The sequence below is a fragment of the Semicossyphus pulcher genome, unplaced genomic scaffold, assembly GCF_022749685.1.
Source record: "Semicossyphus pulcher isolate SPU_LCO1_2020_fin unplaced genomic scaffold, fSemPul1.0.p SCAF_16, whole genome shotgun sequence".
In the NCBI taxonomy this organism is placed as follows: Eukaryota; Metazoa; Chordata; class Actinopteri; order Labriformes; family Labridae; genus Semicossyphus; species Semicossyphus pulcher.
The window spans coordinates 11,267,777-11,287,065 of record NW_027211670.1 but is presented as its reverse complement, the minus strand read 5'-3'; the positions used below and the strand labels follow the sequence as shown (position 1 = coordinate 11,287,065).

Genomic DNA, 19,289 nt, shown 5'->3' with positions numbered 1-19,289 from the left:
AAAACACATATAAGCTACTCCTATTATGTCCTAGTTCATCTCAATACCCGCACATCATTACACGAATACCTGCAGAAGTAATCTGAGCCCTGTGTGTGTGCGTCTGTCTGTCATTTCAATGTGACCTGTGTCCGCCATACCATTATGATAAGACTGCACGGCTGCGATACCCAGAGCGGAGCGCGCGCGTGGGGCGCACATACCTTATTGGAGGAACGAGACACTTTCCCTGTCCGGTATAAAAGTCACTTTGAGCTCGAGCCAGCAACTGCTACAGAGGTAACGTCTGCTCGCATGTCTTTTATTTTTTAGTCTGTAAAAATTATCTTCAGAAATGTATCACAATTTAGAGTATGTTGACATTTTGAAGGAAGTAACACTAATTTTAATTGTTACACTTATTTAAATTTGTGTCGTAGTTTTATCCACAGCTGTATTTTACCTTGTAATGGCAATTAATAACGTTGAATAAGTAGCGTACTGCCTGTTTGTATTAAAATAGAAACAGAAACCAGGTTTATAAAGGCTTGTTGAATGAGGATATTGATAGGCCGCCTGCCAATATCGTTCAACATTGTTATTTCCGTATTAGGTTGTCTCATTTCTGCGGTAATGTTACCATTATAAGGCGCTGGTTTGATATCCGATCGTGTTTATATTCATGTGTTTCACGGTTAATTTGTTCCGCGGAAGAATTATTTGACGGAAGCTCCACATTTCTAGAAACATCTTTGCACTGCCGCATGCAGCACCCTAAATCCCCCCCAAAAATAGTCCGCCGCCGGCGGTGCTGGTGTAGTCTGTACGCATCAACAGCTATAGCACTTTGACTTGTATCACATTCAAATCTCTTATCTGCATACCTGGGATAAAACTGTAGGTGATTTCACATCAGTCTGGCTCTGTTTCACACATTTGTTTCCTTTGCTGCCAGAAAAAAAACGCGTTTTCTTGTGCGCCCTGCAGCATCCATTGAAGATTTTGTCTTGACAGAGGTGAAGATGGCCGAGGACATTCAGACCAAACTTGAGAAATATCGCACTGCCCCCTTTGACTCCAGATTCCCCAACCAGAACCAGACCAGGAACTGCTGGTCCAACTACATGGGTAAGACAGTGTGTCAAGGTCAGAGCAGTCAGCTGGGGGTCTAGACGTTTCTTTCCAGCTCTAATGAAAACAAATACAAATACAGCAATACATTTGAGCTATGAAGAGGTGATGAGCCATATAGATAGTAGTGTATGTTGTATTATTAAACCTTTATCAATAATGCAATGAATCTAGGTCAGGTTGAATACTGAATGCCTTTTTTAAACCTAACACAGCTCACCAGACTTGTTGATCCCTGACCTCTGGACTTGAGATAATCTCGACCCCTCCTGAAACACCTGGATTAAAGCCAAGGGATTCTGTAAATATGGATCATTGTTTTGTTTTTGTTTCTATATCAACAGACTACCACAGATGCCAGAAAGCCCTGGACGCTAAAGGAGTGGACATAGCCCCCTGTGACTGGTACAAGAGGGTCTACAAGTCCCTCTGCCCCCTGTCCTGGGTAAAAAAAACTCTAATAACAACCGTTTTAATGAGAAACCGCTGTCCAAAAATAGCTGCAGAATATACAGGGTACTCTCTCCATATGTGGGCCGTGTTTGTTTAGCTCGGGTCAAACAACTTTATCATCCCTCAAATTCCTGTGGTCCCTGCTCCGTCCTCAGTCAAAACATGAAGAGCCTGATGTAAAAAAAAAAGTCATTTCTGACCCCATGTGAATTTAAAAAAAAGGCACTAAGTTCCCCTCTGAATTTTTTGTCCATTTAGGTCCAGAAATGGGATGACCAGAGAGACGAGGGGATCTTCCCAGGGAAAATCTAAGACTGCCATGTCCAAAGCTGTGGGTCCGCAAAGATGTAACCCTTTCAGCTAAATGTTTAAATGGTGGGAGACGACGTCGCTCCATCACCGCCTTATTACTACTGATGCTCTGCCCTGTAACTCAATGGTCATTCCGTACTAATACCATGAAATGTGCAGCCGAGTTTGTGTATTAAAGTATCTCAGGAGATGTTCAAGTAGCTCGATTGTCCTCTCTGTTTGTTCCTTTGCAAAAAGCTGTTTATCCCAGCAGAGTGTTTGTTTAAAGTCAGAACAGTTTGGGGTAAAGTGAGGACGTGTAAGGACTTGTTGAGCTGCTCAATCTGGTAAAAAAAAAAGAAGTAAACAAGTACATTTTTAAATTTTATTCATTGAAATAAACCTACATCAAATATACATATATAATCAAGATTAGAAAAATAATTAAATATTTCAAAACACTAAATGTCGCACACACATTAACAGCCACCACCAGGGCGACGACTGTCGTTGCTGTGCGACGCACTGAAATTAATACATAAAACTGCATTTCATTTACAAGTAACTCCCATCAGTAAGGAGTGTGAAGTCGTTTATATCGGGGCTCACCGAAGCAGCATTAAAAACCCCTCAAAACAAAACCATTAAAGGATGATAACAGCAGCGAGCGCTGAAGAGACTACTCATGCAACAAGTTAGTACAGTAAATATTGAATGAATAGCACAACACCGAGTATAATAGTGAAGGTAGAATCGGATAAATCCCTTTTTAAAGATCACTCGTCTCAATTTGAGGTAAGGTTATAGTATTTGCATATTAGAAGTTGCCTGTTGCTGAATCTACTCAAAATCTAAGCTGGAAAATGTTTTTAAATGTTCAACCTGAAGACTAAAACTGCTTTAACTGGCTCAGGAAGTGTTTGCCTCCAAAACTACCTACCGTGTGTAGCAACTTCGATAAAGGTCACTTTGATTGCAAACGTGTTTTTCTACCTGATGCGAAGCAGAAAAAATATCCTGACCTAATGTTTTTGTGATGGTGAAATATGAAGTGTGGAGTCTGAAGCTTCACTTTGTGTTTTATTTAATGTACAAAAATCCACTGTTCTGTCTGTAACTACAAGTGTACCCACCGATATAAACCTCCTTAAGGTGTAAACCTCTTTGGAGTAAAACCAAGAGGCTTTGAAATATATTAGCCAACAGATATAAATTACTAATAGATATAAATGAGTGTGTGCATAGCATTAGGATTGGTTGGTGCACTGGCGGGAGTGTCAGTCAGTTCTCATAGCCAGCAGGCAAAGAGCTGATCCTGTAGGCTCATCAGTGGATAAAATCCACTAATAAAGTGGCCACATCCTGATCTGAGAGTGTTGCCTAAGAGCTGTTTCCCCCCTTATTTTTTTAGTATTAAAACTCCACAAGCAGCATTAAATATGCAGCACAAAGTCACAAGTAGCAGCCACATATATAGTGTTGAGTACTAGGCACGATAATAGGGCTGATTAAAAGCCTCACAGATTCATCCTGGCACTGTGTGAGGGACGACCGGGCGCAGCCAAACAGTACCTGTTCACACATGTTGACATATTTCACTGTGTGTTTTCATCGCAAGGGAAAGAGGAGAGCGTGTGCAGACCCGGTGCGAGCTCCGTCCTCTTCAGTGTGGACCATGTGAGCCACCATGTGAGCCACTGTGAAGCCACAATTATTGACCCCCTCTGGGAGGTTTTCAAAAGTCAGCCACCAGAAAGCGAGCCGAAAAAGTCAGCCGTAGTTTCTCCCATTCAGTGCGGTTTCTGTCAGTACCTCCTCTTTCCATGTTTCCCACCATCAGTCATGCAGGTTTTAGGCCGAAGAGCTAAAATTAGGCAGGATAAATATGATTAGTCAAGAATTAGGGCGATGCATTTTGACACTTACTTGAGCTGGACTCACCTGGATCTGCCGTCTGCTTCTTCTTGTTGTGATGGACTATCTGGTTCTCGTTGGTCATCTTCACATCCTGATCCTCCACATAGTTACTGCAACACAGACACAGACAAAGCAGGAGCAAGTCAATGTGTTGTTCCTGATAAGAAACTGAAGCAGGGGAACGACACCAAATGGAGGTCGGACTGATGACAAAGGCTTGAAGCCGCCAGGTCCGGGCCTTGAGACCGAGGATGGGGCTAAAGAGGAAGGAGAGAGACGAGGGAGAGAGATGGGGGTAAGGAGGGTGTGGGAGGAGTCTTCAATACAGGGATCGACCACAGGGAGGTGCTGACACGGGGCTCTGTTACTCACTGTTGGTAGTGTCTGCTGCCTCGGGGGCTGAGGTGGACAAGAGCACATCTGTGTTTAAACAAGTAACTACTTTGGGACAGCGAGGCTGAATCTAACCGTCTGTTTTCAATCAATTTCTTTGGACTTCATAGACTTTAATTTATTCCTCCAATCATACATGTACATCATCTAAAATCCAGGCTACCTGATGACAGTGTTCCTCTCACGGTGTGCGATGTAGGCGTTGTCCGTGAACAGGATTGTGTGGTAGGGCACCACTGGATCACAGGTGGGCAGAATGCCTCGTGACACGTGGCTCACACTGTCCAAGATGCCGTTATACACCAGGAGGTCGTCCACCAGCAGCTAAACACACACACACATTTTTACATCAGGTCTAAAACAGAAACAGCGATGAGTTCACAGCAGTCAGACATGCTCACCCCAAACTCCTTTACTCCCCTCTGTGGCGTCTTTGAGTAGTTCCACAGTTTGATCATGGAGACTGTCACCGGCTGATCAAAGATGACGTACACACGGTTCACCTGAGTGGAAACAATCAAAACACTTTGACTCTTAACTGAGCGTGTTATCTGACGGCCACTTAATCTCTCTCTCTCATGTCCTCACCAGTCCTGGAAGCACCGGGGCTAACCACATGTGCCGTCCATCGTTGGTGCTGTTCACGCAGTCTATTAATTTATCTGGAGTCCTCACGTCACCGCTCACACTGTCCAGTACGTTCACGCTGTCTGGAAAAGCAGCGATGTCTGGTGGATGTAGTGTTGAGGAGCTGACACAGATTTATACCTATTAAAACTTCTTCACTTGATTTACAGCCTGATTGTTGCCTGTGTTTGCTGCTAGACATATCGCAGCCTGGGAAGAGAGTATATGTTTGATGAGATAGGATACTGTTGTCACTGAGGCTGATCTTCTCGTGGTTCTGGTTGTAAAATTCGACGCCATTCAAGCCGATGTAGTACGGGTCTCCCCAGGTTGTTAACAGCTGCAGCTGGAAGATGACTGACAGGTGAAGGTCAAGGAATAAACAACATGTACAGGCGTGGGCTGTGTCCGAAGGCCCTCCCTATTTACTTTATAGAGACCTACTTATATCCATATTTTAGGGCGTCTTTAAACATGTAAAAATGGAACAAATAATGTCTTCTATCAAACAGGAAAATATGAGTGAAGGATACATCCACAAGGCATGATGGGAGCTTCATAGTCCATACTGGCCTGTTCCTGTTTCTTAGAGCTTCCTCTGAAATAGACACATCAACACTGTTAATTAGTAACAGGCAGATTTTATACTCTACTACTGAAATAACAGCGCGTTTATTCAAAGTGTGGCTCCTACTTGTGGAAGTCCTCTGCACCCTTGCTGTCGGCGGGTTTCTGGAGGAAGTCTACAAAGAGGATCTCCTGGGCAAAGTCAAAGTGACAGTTTCCTGGTCCCTTCCTGATCAGGAAGCCCTCGGCCGGGGAGATGGGGACATCATCCATGAACAGGTGGATCACCTTCACCTGAACCAAAGATGTAGATTTTCAACATGAATGTTGTCATTTAAAGTCTCCTGCACAGAATTGTGTAAAAGGGCCAGTTCGCTGATTTTCAACCTCAGTCCTATAATTTTATTATGGGGAGCTGATGCCATTAGGATAGGAAAAAAATGCAATTTGCCTCTGTGCCTTTGGAGGACGCTATCTGCTTCTCCAATGGGCCCCGGAAAACCTTCACCAGACTACGTAAAACACGTCATCTGGTGGAGGCCGGGGAGCTTGCTAAACTACACTTTTCCAATCTAGGATGCCTGCCTCCAATGTCATGTCTCGTTCAAAATCTTTAGTTTGAAATGTACATTTTTTTAGATGAACCACCGGTATATCTCGTCGTATTTTAGATTCTGTACCGCTCTGAGCCATTGCTCGCAGCGAAACGGTAGTATTTTACTCCAGCGTTCCTTTCTGAGGGAGGGGCGCAATGCATGCTGGGTGTTGTAGGAATGTAGAATGGCCGAAACCAAAAGCTGTTTGCACAACATTCTCTACAGCTGTGGTGACAATTTAAATGATTATTACTTATCTATTACAGAGCACACCAGCTTTTCACTGACAGTGGCTTTTTCCAGGGGCGAACTGCTCCTTTAAATGTAAGAAAATATCCATGCCTTCCAAAAACATCAACTGATCTGTGGCTATCATAATAGCCGTTTCACAGTTTAATCTGTAGTTTACTCTCATCATCAGTTAAAGGGAACATGCACTGGTCTCTTGTATCGACTGCACCTCAATAGTTTTGACCTGAGAGAAAAGTGTCTCACCCCTCTGTAAGAGTCCTCAGGGGACTTGTTGTAGTTCCAGATTCGGAGTCCGGCGATGGTCTGGATCTTGTTGAACGTTATGGTTAAGACGTGGGGCTCTCCATAGGAGAAAGGGATCAGCCACATGTGCTGGTCATCACTGGTTATATTGTGACCATCTATAAGCCTGAGTAATCAAAACACACACACGCACACACACATTATTTTAATTTTGGATTAGATTAGAATTTTCTTGAGAGCAGGGTAAGGGAGGAAAGAGGATGTGGAAATGTATACGAAGATTGCAGAGACAGCAATTAGGGTTATTCTACTACTACAACACATACGAAGTAAAAACCAGTACAGTTCCTACGTACTTATCAAGTGTTCGCAGGTCGTTTCCATAGTCAGGCAGGTCGTTGAGGTCTCTGGGTGAGGCGGCCATCATACTGAGGTCTAAAGGTAAACTCTCTCCATCCTTCCCGACCACCTCCAGCCCTGTCAGGCCCATGTAGTGGGAGTCTCCCCAAGTCAACACCAGCTCTAGCCTAAGGCCTGGGGTGGAAAGAGACACATGTTGGAAGTGTCCAAACAACAACAAAAAGATTAAGTGAACATGTGATTACAAGTTGTGGATTATCTACTCACACTTTCCAGTGAACATCCCAGGATTTTGCTCCATGTTCTCCTCAGACTGGCTCACAGTGGGGTTGAGGTGGAGTTTCAACTAAGAGAACAAGGGAACAAATTAACAGCATAATTGTGTAATATATTCTGTTGATGGTGTGGTGGATATTTGCTCGTTGTACTTACTTGGAGGTCTTCCTCTCGGAAGCCGGCCTGCGTGAAGGGTCTCTCCTCTCCCTCTCCGTCAGCGGTGCGTGGTCTCTGCAGCTCCTCCTCACACGCCAGGCCCTCGGGACCCTCGCCTTCACTGAGGAAGGTTTCATCATAACGAGACATGGCCTCCAGGATCTCATCGTCAGTGGTGAACAGGATGGTGTCGCCAAACTGGTCCAAGCCTGAAATGAGAGCAGAGTGAGGTAATGAAATGAAAAGATCAAACACAGGAGAGTATAAACTTGTGAGGCTGTTTTTGTTCCGCTACCTCCAGAGAGGGTCCCAGAGGCTTTGGCGATCTCGCCCCTGAAGATGCACCGTCCATCCAGCAGCATTTCCACCTCCTTCACCCCTCTGAAGGAGTGGATGCGTGACTTGTTGTAGTTCCACACGCGGATCATGGCCACCTGGTAGAGAGCTCCAAAGTCCAGGAAGATGGTGTGGTTGCAATCGGGGGTGAACGGTGCGAGCCACAGATGCATGTCATCCTGAGTACGATTGACGCCATTGATCAAGTTAGTGATCACGCGTGGATCTTTGCCGTACGCAGGGAGGATGTTGATGTCTGGAGGGTCAGCGCGGATGTGAGCCGGCTGAAGGGGCTCACCACTGGAGCTGAACACTTCAAGTCCGTTGAGGCCGACGTAGTGACGGTCGCCCCAGGTGGACAGGATGTTGATGACCAGCCTCTGGCCCTGGGGCAACACCGGGATCTCAAAGTCGTCCTCCCGCTCCATGGATGGATCGTCATCAGGGTTTTCACACAGCGCCCCCTGAGTGGTCATGGAGGAGAGTGGGCTCCTGGGCGCTGTGGTGGGGCTCACTGGGACCGTGGTTGGCCCTCGTCCCTGACGCTGGAGGAACTCATCGAAGATGTCGCCCTCGAAGCCCATGTTGGAGATGCGTCCACGCTGGCACTGGTTGAACTTAGTGAGAGAGTCCCAGGACTCCATGAGGGTGTCGTCCTGTTGGCTGTGCAGCTTCGATCGAGAGGTGTTCTGTCTCCTGCTGGTGCTCACCAGGGACAACGGCTCCTCTGGAGAATAACCAAAGATTCACTAGTTATTACTTACAAGCAGCAGGCAATAAGAAAATCTGTCTATCCCTGTAGACTGATTAACTAAGGGATAATGCAGGGTGTCATGGCAACCATGTCAAAGGTGTCTCCACATAAGAAACCCTCCTTCACACCTTATTGATTAATACCAGATTATGGACACCTCAAAGGGCATTATACAGCTTGTACCATGGTCACTTGCTAAAGAATGAAATAAGACAATTAGCATATGTTTATACGCCTGCATTAAAAACTCTGTTTTCCTGGTACTGGAGGGTTTGACTAATGCGGGGTTCACACTAAAAGATAATCAAGCCGATTTTGGGCGACTTCCGACAATCGTAAGTAAAGTCCCGTTTTTTGAGGGTTCTAAAGATGATCTCTCCAGATGTTCTGAGGTGTGAGGTCTGTTAAGAGTGATTTTACTTCCCCCGATCTGCTCGGAAGGCCGGCATACGATTTCAAATCGTAAATATTGAACATGTTTAATATTTACAATTTGAAATCGTCCGATATCCTGTTGTGTGGGAGGAACACAGAGGACAGCCGATCACACACTCTGTGGATTGTCACATGGAACTAAACGATAGCCAATCAGGAAGCACGCTGACTGGCGGAGGAAGCACAACAACCGCAGCCATGGCAACAAAAGCAAACAGGGAGCATAAGGTAACATGTACAGTCCATGTTCACGCCGTCTCCATGACTTCATCCACAGTTTGTTCTTTTTTCTTCCTGAATTTTCAGTACAAAGTCCAAAAACTATCATCGCCAATTCTCCCTGCCCGTCGTCGTCATGTTTGTTTACTCTAAAGGTGAATCAATCTGTTAGTGTGTGCTGTGCTATAGGAGCAATAGAAAAAACCATTACCATCCAGATTCAATCTAATGCAATGGAAGCCTTTCTCTGTACTCCACTCAATAGACAGGATCTTAGACACAACTTAACAGAAGACATTTCTATGCTATCCAGGTTCTAAGTCATAACACTGCATATGGCGGCATATGGCGTGATTTTACGGTTTGTTAAAAAAACAAGACTCCCCAGCAAACCAGCCACATTATTGTCCCCACATCAATATCAATATTTAAGCAAACAATTGATCAGCCATCTGTACTGTCGGGATGTGAGGTGATCGCTTATGCGGTCCAAAGTATCAGAAGGTGCAGCGTTCATGTTGCTGCTTGTGTGTTACAGTCACCATCCTGTGGGCACGCTCAGGATTGCATTCAGTGTCATAATCAATAAAAGATTCTCACTTTTCCCATCAGAGTTTTCATAATTTCCAAAAAGGTTAAAATAAATGTTAAAATTCCTTATGGTTGTTACTGCGTTCAAGAAATGTAAAAGTAGGCTTTCACAATGTCCCTGTTGCTATAGTAACTCATGTTATATACAGACTGATACGTAAACATTAATGCATAGTTAATGGACAGTTTAACCGGAACGACTTCATAGTAGTTATATGACACCCTGCAGCCAATCAGAATCTAGTATTCTCCCAGACCATGATGAAATAATTGTTGAAATACAGCACAAAAATAGAACAAGGATAAAATAATCATATATAAAAAGTTCCTGAGTTAAACTATCATTACTGTGAGGTAGTGGTCTGTCCTACCTGTGTTTATCAGTGCTGAAGCTCTGAGCTGCTGCTCCTCCGTTGGTCTGGCACCGACTGCAGTGTTTCGAAATGAGCTCCTGCGTCCGCTGATTGGCCTGTCAGGTTTTTGTTCTGCGAGCTCCTCCAGCAGGTCGCAGCTCAGATCCAAAGAGTTAGCCTTCCACTGACCCCCGTTCGCCGTCCTCTCCGTCCCCCTGCAAACTCGTCCCGGGTTACACGACAGCTCCGGGAGCATTGAAGACGACGAGGCTGCCGGAGATTTGGGCTCGGCAGAGTGATGGGGCACCAGCCACCGGGGTCTCTCCCTGCTGGCCTCACAACCCTCTGGAGCTCCTCTGTTCAGGGGCTGCAGCCACTGTGGGGCCACCCGTGATGAGGACGGCTGGGTGGTGACTGTCTGCTCCATGGGTGCGGCCTGCTCCACGTGCTGCTTGAGAGAGAGAGGCTCCTCTGACAGATCAAAGGAGTTTCTTTGTGTGGAGGAGTGGTGAGCGGAGGATGAGGAAGGGATGGGCGGTAGAGGTGTATGTGATTTCTGCTGCATGTCTGTCATAGCCTGGCCTGCTGCGTCTGACGGCTGTGGATAGGAGTTTTGGTGTCGCTGGGTGCTGCTGCCCTCCACACCTTTCCTGTCCTCATGGCGCTGGGGGCTGGCACCCCGCAGACTGTGACCTGAAGACACAGGGCTGGAAAACAAGGAGTCTGAGACCTGGAAATCCTGGAGGTCAATCGCGGTGCTGTAGTCAAAGACCTGGTTGCCGCAGCCCTTCTCCAGCTCGCCTTCAAACACCAACGTGCTGTTCAAATACAGCTTAATATGCCGTGCACCGATGTCAAGATCCTGCAAACAAAACAAAGCTTCAATTAACCTAAAAGTCATGCAACAGTTTGCATAACAAAGCTTTTTTGCACCCAGTTGGCTACAAAATGCACAATTATTTAACATTTCAATATCCGGCACATACACAAAATAACTCTTACACATTTAAGTTAACACATGAGATGCAAACGATTCAAACAGCAACAGGATTTGGGTTTGGGCTAGTAGTTATTAGTCCTCTCACAGACACCAAGTCATGGCTGCTGCGAAAGATCAACTCAATCTGTTAGTACCTCTAGGCAGTAAACCACTTTAACCCAGGTTAAACTAGACCCTGTTTCGCACCAAAAGCTCCTTACCTTCCAGGGTCAAGACATCAAATCATCTAGATAGCTGGAGTAACATAGAAAGAGACACAGTGGGGTCTTTGTATGTATGAGCAGCAGTGAGGTTGAGAGGCAGAAGCCCACGTTTCCCTTTAGCGCTAATCCTCTGGGGCTAATCTCTCTCTGTTCTACATTTGGACAGGCTGACTGGCAGCTCGGCCAACCACTGTTAAAACAAACCACACCCCCACACGATCGCGCCTATGTAGTCTTATGTAGTAAAGTGACAACACACAGGCATGTTGGATTTATGAGATCGAGTAAACCCTGATTAAATATCTGTAAACTAGAGAGGGCGCTAAATGAAACAAAGTGTGGCGCTGATTGCACTTGTGTTGAACACATGTCGAATAAAACTGAAATTAAAGGGGGGGTATTATGTTCATTTTAAACTTCATATTTCACTCTGTCATACCTGTGGAGTAGCTGAGCATAATTTACAGTTAAACAAACTCCTCATTTTCTCACACTGGTGCTCTGTGCAGGCCCGCATACAGCCTGTGCCTGAAACCACTCAGTCAGCTCTGCCCCTTTAAGAAACCCCGCCCCTGCAAGCCTGCTTTCTTCTGATTGGCCAGCTGTCCGAAACCTGCTGAGGCTGCACTTTTTGATGTCGAAAAGGCTGCTGCGAAGAAATTTGTGACATCACAAAGTGCAGCGTGTAGAAAAAAACAGCTTGGCGTTCACCGCTGCCTGCAGACTGAGCTGAGAGGCCTGGGGATTACTCTAACATACTTTTACCTACAGATTTGAAACTTCACCCACGTTTAGTTTGGACACCCAACATTGTAACATTATATATATGTGTTAAAATGTGAAACAGCACAATACCCCCTCTTTAAACAAAACTGTAATGACGCCTAAACAAACACTAAAAGCACATACATTCAGGCTTTTGTTGTAGTTCCAGATTTTGATGCGAGAAATTCCAAAGTCAGGGGAGCGCTCCGTGTTCCTGATGATGAAGTAGAGCTGGACAGGAGGGTGGAACGGACATGTCCACATGTGACGCTCTTTGGTCGTCTGTCAATACAGCAGAAGACACCAAATTGAATACTAAGCAAATACTGTGTTGATGTTAATAGTACATAACAGACACGTACACAAGCAAACGTGTAATTCATGATATTTTTGATGGCCATTTAGGTTTCCAAAATTGCCTGCACGTTTACTGGCATTAACTACTGGGACAATAAAAAGGACAGTCATACTTTATGTTATTTGTTGTACCTGATCTGTTCCTACTATGACAAGTTAAAATATCCGCAGGGAGAAGGCTCACTGTACTTTCAATTTTATCTAAAGATACTCTGCTAATGTGATGGGAACATGTGATGCAGGTTATATATAGCTAAATTTCCATGTATACTATCAGATTGAATTTGAGTGGCAGATATTATTCCAACAGGATGCAGGAGGCAGGCAGCACAGACTGACCTTCACCTTTCCGTTGACAAGCGTGCCCAGATTCCCGGGGTAGTCAGCATTCCTGATGTCTAAGTCGTGGGGCGAAACATAAAGCTTCTTGTTCCTGAGGCAGAAGAACTGCAACTCAGTCAGCCCCACCTGCAAAGCGTTCCCCCAGTTCGACAGGATCTCCATGGTAACATACAACGCGGGTGTGACCTCTGACGAGGCCCGCCGTCTCTGCAACGACAACACATAACATTGACAAGTGCTTCTGCGGCGCGTATGTCTCCATCACACCCGAGCAGCATCGGGATAATTCATTCTGAAGTGCGAGACGGTGTGACTGACTCACTGGCTGCTTGATGGAGTCTGTTTTGACACTCTGAGCAATGTTGTAGCCGGGTCCTGCTTCAAGTTTCTCCAAGGCTTTCAGCAGCTTCTGTTGCTGCCTGAACAGAAGGATGACGCCATCAGCTCTGCTGCTTGGTCTATTATCCCTGACCTTCAGCCATTTATGATGATTGACGGCTGAGCACAGCCACACTGATAAATAGTCCCTCAAGGTCCGAGGATATGGACACCATAAATTTCTGTTTCTTTTAGTTTCTATAAACCACTGTTGTGTTTATTCTGACATTACAGGATGTGCCAGATTACCACTACAAGAACCACGTGTCCCTCTATCACTTAGACGCCGGCATGTATTTGCAGTATCTGTGTGTTTAAGCTTACCTGGGGCCCATGAGTGTTATTCTGTGCATTGCCATTGTAACACCGTTCTCGTCTTTGTCATGGCTGTTGTGGCGCACCAAGCCATTCATCATCTGGTGTCCCCTGCCCTGGATAAAAAGGAGGCAGAACAGAGGGTCAGAGGTACATAAGCTTTAAATGCAGAGCTTATATGTAACACATTTCTGTATAGGACCCAATGTTTCCTTTCAGCACAGCTTCATCAACAAGGATAGTTACAGCTCCATTGAGCCATGTGTCCCCCTAGCCCTCATTAGTAATCACTTCATGCTTCTTTAATGATACAATTTTAAATATTAGACAAAAATTGTTTTAAAACCTGAAATATATCTAGACTGTTTATCTGCCCTGAACTAACTTCACTGATCCCCCACCCCAACAACAAGAGTAAGAAAGTCTTACCTGTAGTTAGCACTTCTTTACTACATATTAACAATCTGTCTTTAGCAAAGGGTTATGTGCCACAGCCGCTTAAAATAGCTATAATACAAAAAACTACACTCTTCCTTCAGGCACCTTGGCTAATTATAGACCCAAATCTACCCTTCCCTTTCTTTGAAGATCCTCGAGAAAGCCGCGGCCAATCAGATGTGACTTTCTTCATAACAACAGTTTATTTTTAGGATTTGCAGTCAGGATTCAGAGTCCACGGAGACAGCACTGGTGACAATGACGAATGATCTCTTAATTGCTTCAGACACAAGGTTCTCTTTATACTAGAGATGGGAATTTAAAGCAAAAATAGTACTCGATATTCACTGGGAACTGTTCGACCATTATTAGAAGAATTGATGATTTCACGCAATTGACTATCACATCCTGTTACAGAGACTCGAACACTTAGTTGGCATTACAGGAACCACATTAATCTGATGAAACCTTTTTATCACATCAATCTGAGTTCGTATACATTAATGATGAGTCCTCTGTGCAGGCAGAAGTTAGTTATGGAGTTCCACAAGGTTCAATGCTCGGGCCGCTAATATTCAACTTATATCTGCCTCCTCTAGGTAACAGTACCCGGAAACACCTCCATATGTTTTCATTCGTTATGCAGATGATACCCAATTATACTTATCAATGTAGCCAGATGAAGTCAATCACCTAACTAAGCTCCAAGCATGCCATTAGGACATAAAGACCTGGATGACCCCCCAAACACATTAGAAACACTTGTAAAGGTACTTTGGATCTGCATAAAAGCAACTGTTAGCTGTAAAGAGACATGTTTTAATAAGAATGGCCACAGTTAAGTAGAGGTTAATACAGACCGTGTTGCGGCTGAAGAACTCAGGCGTCTGCATGGTGTCGTTCTCTCTCTGGATAGCCTGGCGCACCCTGCATGCCATCTCGTCTGAGTCCCGATCCTCAAGGGAAGCCTTTTTGGCTGCTGACAGGGGCCTCTCCACTCGACTCCTTGGCCCTAAAGCAGGAAGTATGTGGCTTTTAAATCCCAATTAGGCATTATTTCATTATTTCAAAAATATTAAATGACTTACTCTGACCGTCCCAGCTGTCTTTGGAAGGCGGCCTATCTAATGTCTTGCTCTTCACCAACATAGGCTTGGTGGGTATAAAACTGTCAATGCTTTCTTTCCTCTTTGCAGACAGAGAGCGTTCAAGCTTTCGACCTGAAAAAATAAATCAAAAGGAAACGGGGAAAATTTTAGATCAGGTGTATAATATGATGTGAGTGTGAGTTTGAGGGCATAAAAGGCTCAAAGCCGTTCTACATCCCATGGGCTGACTAATACAGCACTGTGCACAGACAGCTAACGTCCTTGTCTCTTTGCCTCCATGTGTACAGGTCAGTGCTGATGAAGCAGATAAGGTGGAGAATAGAACCATCAGACAACTAAGACTCACCCTAAAAATCAATCATACATTTACATGTTAAAGGGGAAGCTGAAGCCTACCTTGAGGTGAGGGTCCAAAGTCCAGGACAATGAGGTTTGCAGAGTCGATATGGCTGCTGGGGCCGCTGGGCCGAGGGTTGGAGGAGGACTTGGAGGACGAGAGAGGCAGCCCCAGTTCGTCCAGACTCTCAGTGCTCTCCTCCCTCTCAATCTGCTCCTCCACCCACTCCTCATCTGACTCCTCCCCCGCTGAGCCGCGGTTGCTCCGCCGCATGCTAACCTCGAGGCTCCTACGCAGAACCTAGTTAACAAATGCACGCATCCATGCACAGTCATCAGTCTGAGCACTCACAGGCGCAAACATGCACTCTGACAGTTAAAGCATTCCCCTGATTTGTGAGACTAGCTCTGATTAACACCCAGGAGCATATAACAAATCTAGATGATTCACTACATCTCATGTGGCCTTGACAAGATGAAATAGAACAAGGTGCATATTTCTTCTTCTGCTCACCTTCACTTCCTCAAGGTTGAGTAGAACCTTCTCACTGTGCTCCTGGTTTGCCGGGCCTCCCTGGCTCTCGGGCCTTGAGCTGAAGGAGCGTGACACCTTGGAGGTGTCCCTCGGGGAGCGGGGACTACGAGGCGAACGCGGGCTGGAGCTCTGTGTGAAACACAAGGTGATTGGATGAAGGGGAAATGGCAGAGATGGAGAGATGCTAAGTAGTACAGACAGCTGCATCTGACACATGGCCCCTCCCCTAGAAAAAACGCCCACACACACTAGCTTAGTAGGCATTGTTATGTCTTCGCTCTACCTCCATGTCTACGCTTCCATAGGGCTCGAAATCCTCAGAGTAGCGCTTTTCTGGGGAGATTTTCAAACTTGGTCCTTCCTCTGTTCGTATCCTGACAGATTCCTGCAAACAAAAGAGGAAACACTCAATACGTGTACTTTCAAAAGGACAGTACACATACAATAGCGAGCATTACGAAGCCTCTACCTGCACCCATTCTTTCCTCTGGACCTTTCCTGGAGCGGTGTGGCTTCTCTTCCTGTGGGTCTGCTCCAGATTACGGCTATCTTCAGTTAGCTGGTGGGCGCTTCTACAGACATCTGCCGATGAGTAACAGCACAGAAAGGAACGTGAGCAGCTTGCAGTAGACTGCTGCCTCAGAGGAGAAGGAACACACAAGCACGTACGCAGATGGTCCACAGCACACAGAGAGGAAGAACCAAGAACTGGCTGCCAGCTACAACTGTCACTATCATTTATTCACTGAAGACTGGGCAGGAGATCATGCCATGCGCGCTACAAACTGAGGAGTGTTGGCTATTAGCTGGTGCTCCATATGGTCTCGGGATGACAGAAGCAGCAAGAAAAGAGTATGATGTGTTGCCTTCTACTTATGTGTAAAAATATCTGAACATTTCCCCCTGCACAACAGAGAGGTAAAAGAATCATGAGGTCTTACATAAGACTTTGTACTTTTGAGTGTTTGTAGGTTTATTTTGGTCTGGCAGCTGCATACCTGCTGTACGTGCAGATCTCCGAGCATGTGAGGAGGAGACAGACTTGTGGTTGGAGCTCTTGTGCTGCTTCCGACTGGCTTCAGCATTGGCTCCGTTTAGATAGATGGAAAAACCTTGCTCAAGCTGTTCCAACTCAATCTCCCTGGGGTCTTTGACTTCAAGGCGCTTTAGGATCCTGAGGAGAAAAGAAAACTGATGACAAACTTGAAAATGATGAATAAAAACCTGGCATTGAAATACAGTTTTGAGATGACTCATTTAAAGATGTGGGACTCACAGAATAATACATTTTTAATCTCCACTCACGCACGTTTCACAAACTAATTTAGTGTGTCCCAAATTAAAGAACCAATCAGTGCTCTTATTAGTGATGTGTGTTGTTTCTCCTCACTGAAATCCTATCTGTCCCTCCCCAGCAGCCTGTGCTCACACTTCACCTGTTTTTGTGCTGGAGGGCGATTAAATATTCATCCAGAGTGTCATCCACAGCAGAGGAAAGCTTCTCTCCTTGGCACGTCGGAGACTCCTTAAAGAACACGAGTATGAGTACACACACACGCACAGCCAGAAAAGCCTACATCAGCTGTTCGAGGACAACAAACTGTCACAATACAGCCCATTGTGGTACGGGTATTCACATTCACAGACAGTAAACAATATCTACTTTCTTGTGTACATCACAAAATGTATTCTAACAACTTGCTCCTCTAGTCTTGAGTACATAAAGCATCACTACAGCACATGCTAAGGGGAAATAAAACCTTCAGTCAGTGAATGAGGTTGAAAATATGCAGTAAATGACGCACCCAGCCTTGAAGCTGTGTCTGATGATTTGGTCTCACGATGATTTCAAGATCGTGGCTTTATTTTGTTTACTCTAAAGGCATGCAAACTCTCAATTCTGAGATAAGGTGGCAGAAGGTACTGCAAAAACTGAGTTGAAGTACTGACTCAGCTCGGGCCAAGATCCCTTGGGAACAACTCCAACACTTTTATGAATCCATGCCTTATAAAAGCAGGCTCTGCTTTAAAAAGGTGGTTCTACACTGTACTCATGAGGTGCAAACAAGCGCTATTACATCTCAGAATAATGTGGTTTTGCATAATACATAGAGTGCAGCCCCCCCTGAGAAACACTGATCATACATCTCAAATAAAGATAGAGAAACAGCTGACTATTTCTGTTTGAAAAGCATGCTCGATGAAATCAGACCAGTTAAATATCAAAAATAAGGATCTAAATCAGACCATCATATTTCAGCTTGCCTTAGATTTGAAGATCTAGATCGACATCTTAAGCCCTGTCTTGTCAGTTGTCTGCATAACACAGTCACGTACAGCTCATGCCATTCCAGCTTTATAAACCATCATGCAAGACGAGGAAAAATAATCACAAAGCCCTTACTCAGTTTCTACAAGTCAACTAGGCTACAGCATCTGTCAGTGGCAGGAGCAGAAGAGAAGCAGAGAAATTAGACGGAAGAACAGAGAGTACTTGTTAGTGCCAGAGTGTAAAAAAAAACAAGAGACAGCTGAGAGTCTGCTGTAAAATATTGCATGCACTGTTGCGAGTAATCCCCTGAAAAACATAGAGCTTATATATAATGAATCAAGTAAAATGACAGATGATGTGAACTCCCTGACTGAGCAGATGAGTCATTACATAAATCGATCTTTGCTTACCTCGTTATCCATTGTGTGCCTGCGGATGATGCTGTTCACATAACCCGATCCGAGATTTTGGAGAGGGCCAAGAAATCCTCTGAATAATCATTGAAATCTGTGTTGTGTTTAATTCCCCCTGCAGAGGAAACACACACGCGCACCCCAAGGTTACCTGTGACATGAAACCTATATTACCCTGAATGCTCTTTGTTTCAAATGTCGCCCCACCCGCTTGACGAAGATGACCAAATAACATAATATCCGATATTTCCGAGCCAAATGCAACTCACCTTATTTTAACCAGGTAATTTAAACATCCTATCGTTAACTTAACCTGACCATATGTTCAGGGAGCTGACATCTGACGTTATATCGATATTTTCAGCATTAACAGATAAAATGCTAGCCATTTTAGATTATATTATTGTTACACGGCTAGCATAGCTTTTTTGCAATTTCAAATACCATTGCATGTTACCGTTTACCGCATAAATTAACTCCCTAACAGAGACAACGTTAGCAAGCAGCCTATCTGCTCCGTTAGCATTGACGCTAATAACAAACTAGCTAGTTAGCATTAGCATGTAGCTATTTGGTCAGCATTAAATGACACAAAAACTGGCTTTCGCTCTTATTTTCTCGTACAGCGTTTATTTCGGTTATCAGAAATTTCTGAAAATACTTACCCTCCCCGTAAAACACTACTTTATTCATCGTTATGACAGGAATAAACGAGTTTTCCTGTGTTTTCTCATGTGCACAGTGAGAAGTGTTGGTTGGTAACCAGGATAGCTGTCCACCAATGAGGAGAGCTGCATCAGTGTCGGACACGCCCCCAGCCTGTCCGCTCCCTCTCTGCAGCTCCAGCATCCACGCAAGAGCTGCAAAAGCGCACATCTGGAGCTCTGAACCAGAGTT

The 19,289-nt window shown here is 44.9% G+C and overlaps 2 protein-coding genes across 4 annotated transcripts; one reads left to right on the top strand and one right to left on the bottom strand.

Annotated features, from left to right (window-relative positions):
• The first annotated feature begins 141 nt into the window (after positions 1-141).
• cox6b1 (cytochrome c oxidase subunit 6B1) lies at positions 142-2,075 on the top strand. Of its 3 annotated transcripts, none has more exons than XM_069664543.1 (4): positions 142-279; positions 935-1,107; positions 1,455-1,555; positions 1,822-2,075. In XM_069664543.1, the coding sequence occupies exons 2-4, from the start codon at positions 1,002-1,004 to the stop codon at positions 1,873-1,875; spliced, it is 261 nt and encodes an 86-aa protein (XP_069520644.1). In that variant the 5' UTR covers positions 142-279; positions 935-1,001; the 3' UTR covers positions 1,876-2,075. The 3 variants fall into 3 exon arrangements, with proteins under 3 accessions (XP_069520644.1, XP_069520643.1, XP_069520642.1); XM_069664542.1 differs by having other exon boundaries at positions 144-279; positions 967-1,107; XM_069664541.1 differs by having other exon boundaries at positions 145-279; positions 994-1,107.
• Positions 2,076-2,237: 162 nt separating this feature from the next.
• Positions 2,238-19,159, bottom strand: LOC138593982 (katanin-interacting protein). The gene is made up of 28 exons (XM_069665068.1): positions 19,058-19,159; positions 18,390-18,507; positions 17,144-17,232; positions 16,706-16,881; positions 16,177-16,289; positions 15,991-16,092; positions 15,687-15,836; positions 15,233-15,473; positions 14,816-14,947; positions 14,588-14,739; positions 13,299-13,405; positions 12,919-13,015; positions 12,594-12,803; positions 12,042-12,179; positions 9,948-10,791; positions 7,537-8,304; positions 7,242-7,450; positions 7,077-7,155; positions 6,806-6,983; positions 6,450-6,615; positions 5,486-5,652; positions 5,325-5,389; positions 5,038-5,148; positions 4,753-4,892; positions 4,566-4,667; positions 4,328-4,488; positions 3,796-3,881; positions 2,238-3,718 (listed from the first exon to the last, which is right to left on the bottom strand). Exons 2-28 carry the CDS (start codon positions 18,399-18,401, stop codon positions 3,660-3,662), a joined length of 4,854 nt encoding a protein of 1,617 aa, XP_069521169.1. The 5' UTR covers positions 18,402-18,507; positions 19,058-19,159; the 3' UTR covers positions 2,238-3,659.
• Between the last annotated feature and the right edge of the window lie 130 nt (positions 19,160-19,289).

Bases quoted from the DNA above. Each gene is read 5' to 3' on its own strand.
- cox6b1 (XM_069664543.1), top strand. From the start codon at position 1,002: ATGGCCGAGGACATTCAGACCAAACTTGAGAAATATCGCACTGCCCCC. The intron at 1,108-1,454 runs GTAAGACAGTGT...CTATATCAACAG, and splicing joins CTGCTGGTCCAACTACATGG to ACTACCACAGATGCCAGAAA. The intron at 1,556-1,821 runs GTAAAAAAAACT...TTGTCCATTTAG, and splicing joins CCCTCTGCCCCCTGTCCTGG to GTCCAGAAATGGGATGACCA.
- LOC138593982 (XM_069665068.1), bottom strand. The intron at 16,290-16,705 runs GTATGCAGCTGC...ACTCATCGGCAG, and splicing joins GAGATCTGCACGTACAGCAG to ATGTCTGTAGAAGCGCCCAC. The intron at 6,984-7,076 runs GTGAGTAGATAA...TTTCCACCCCAG, and splicing joins TGGGATGTTCACTGGAAAGT to GCCTTAGGCTAGAGCTGGTG.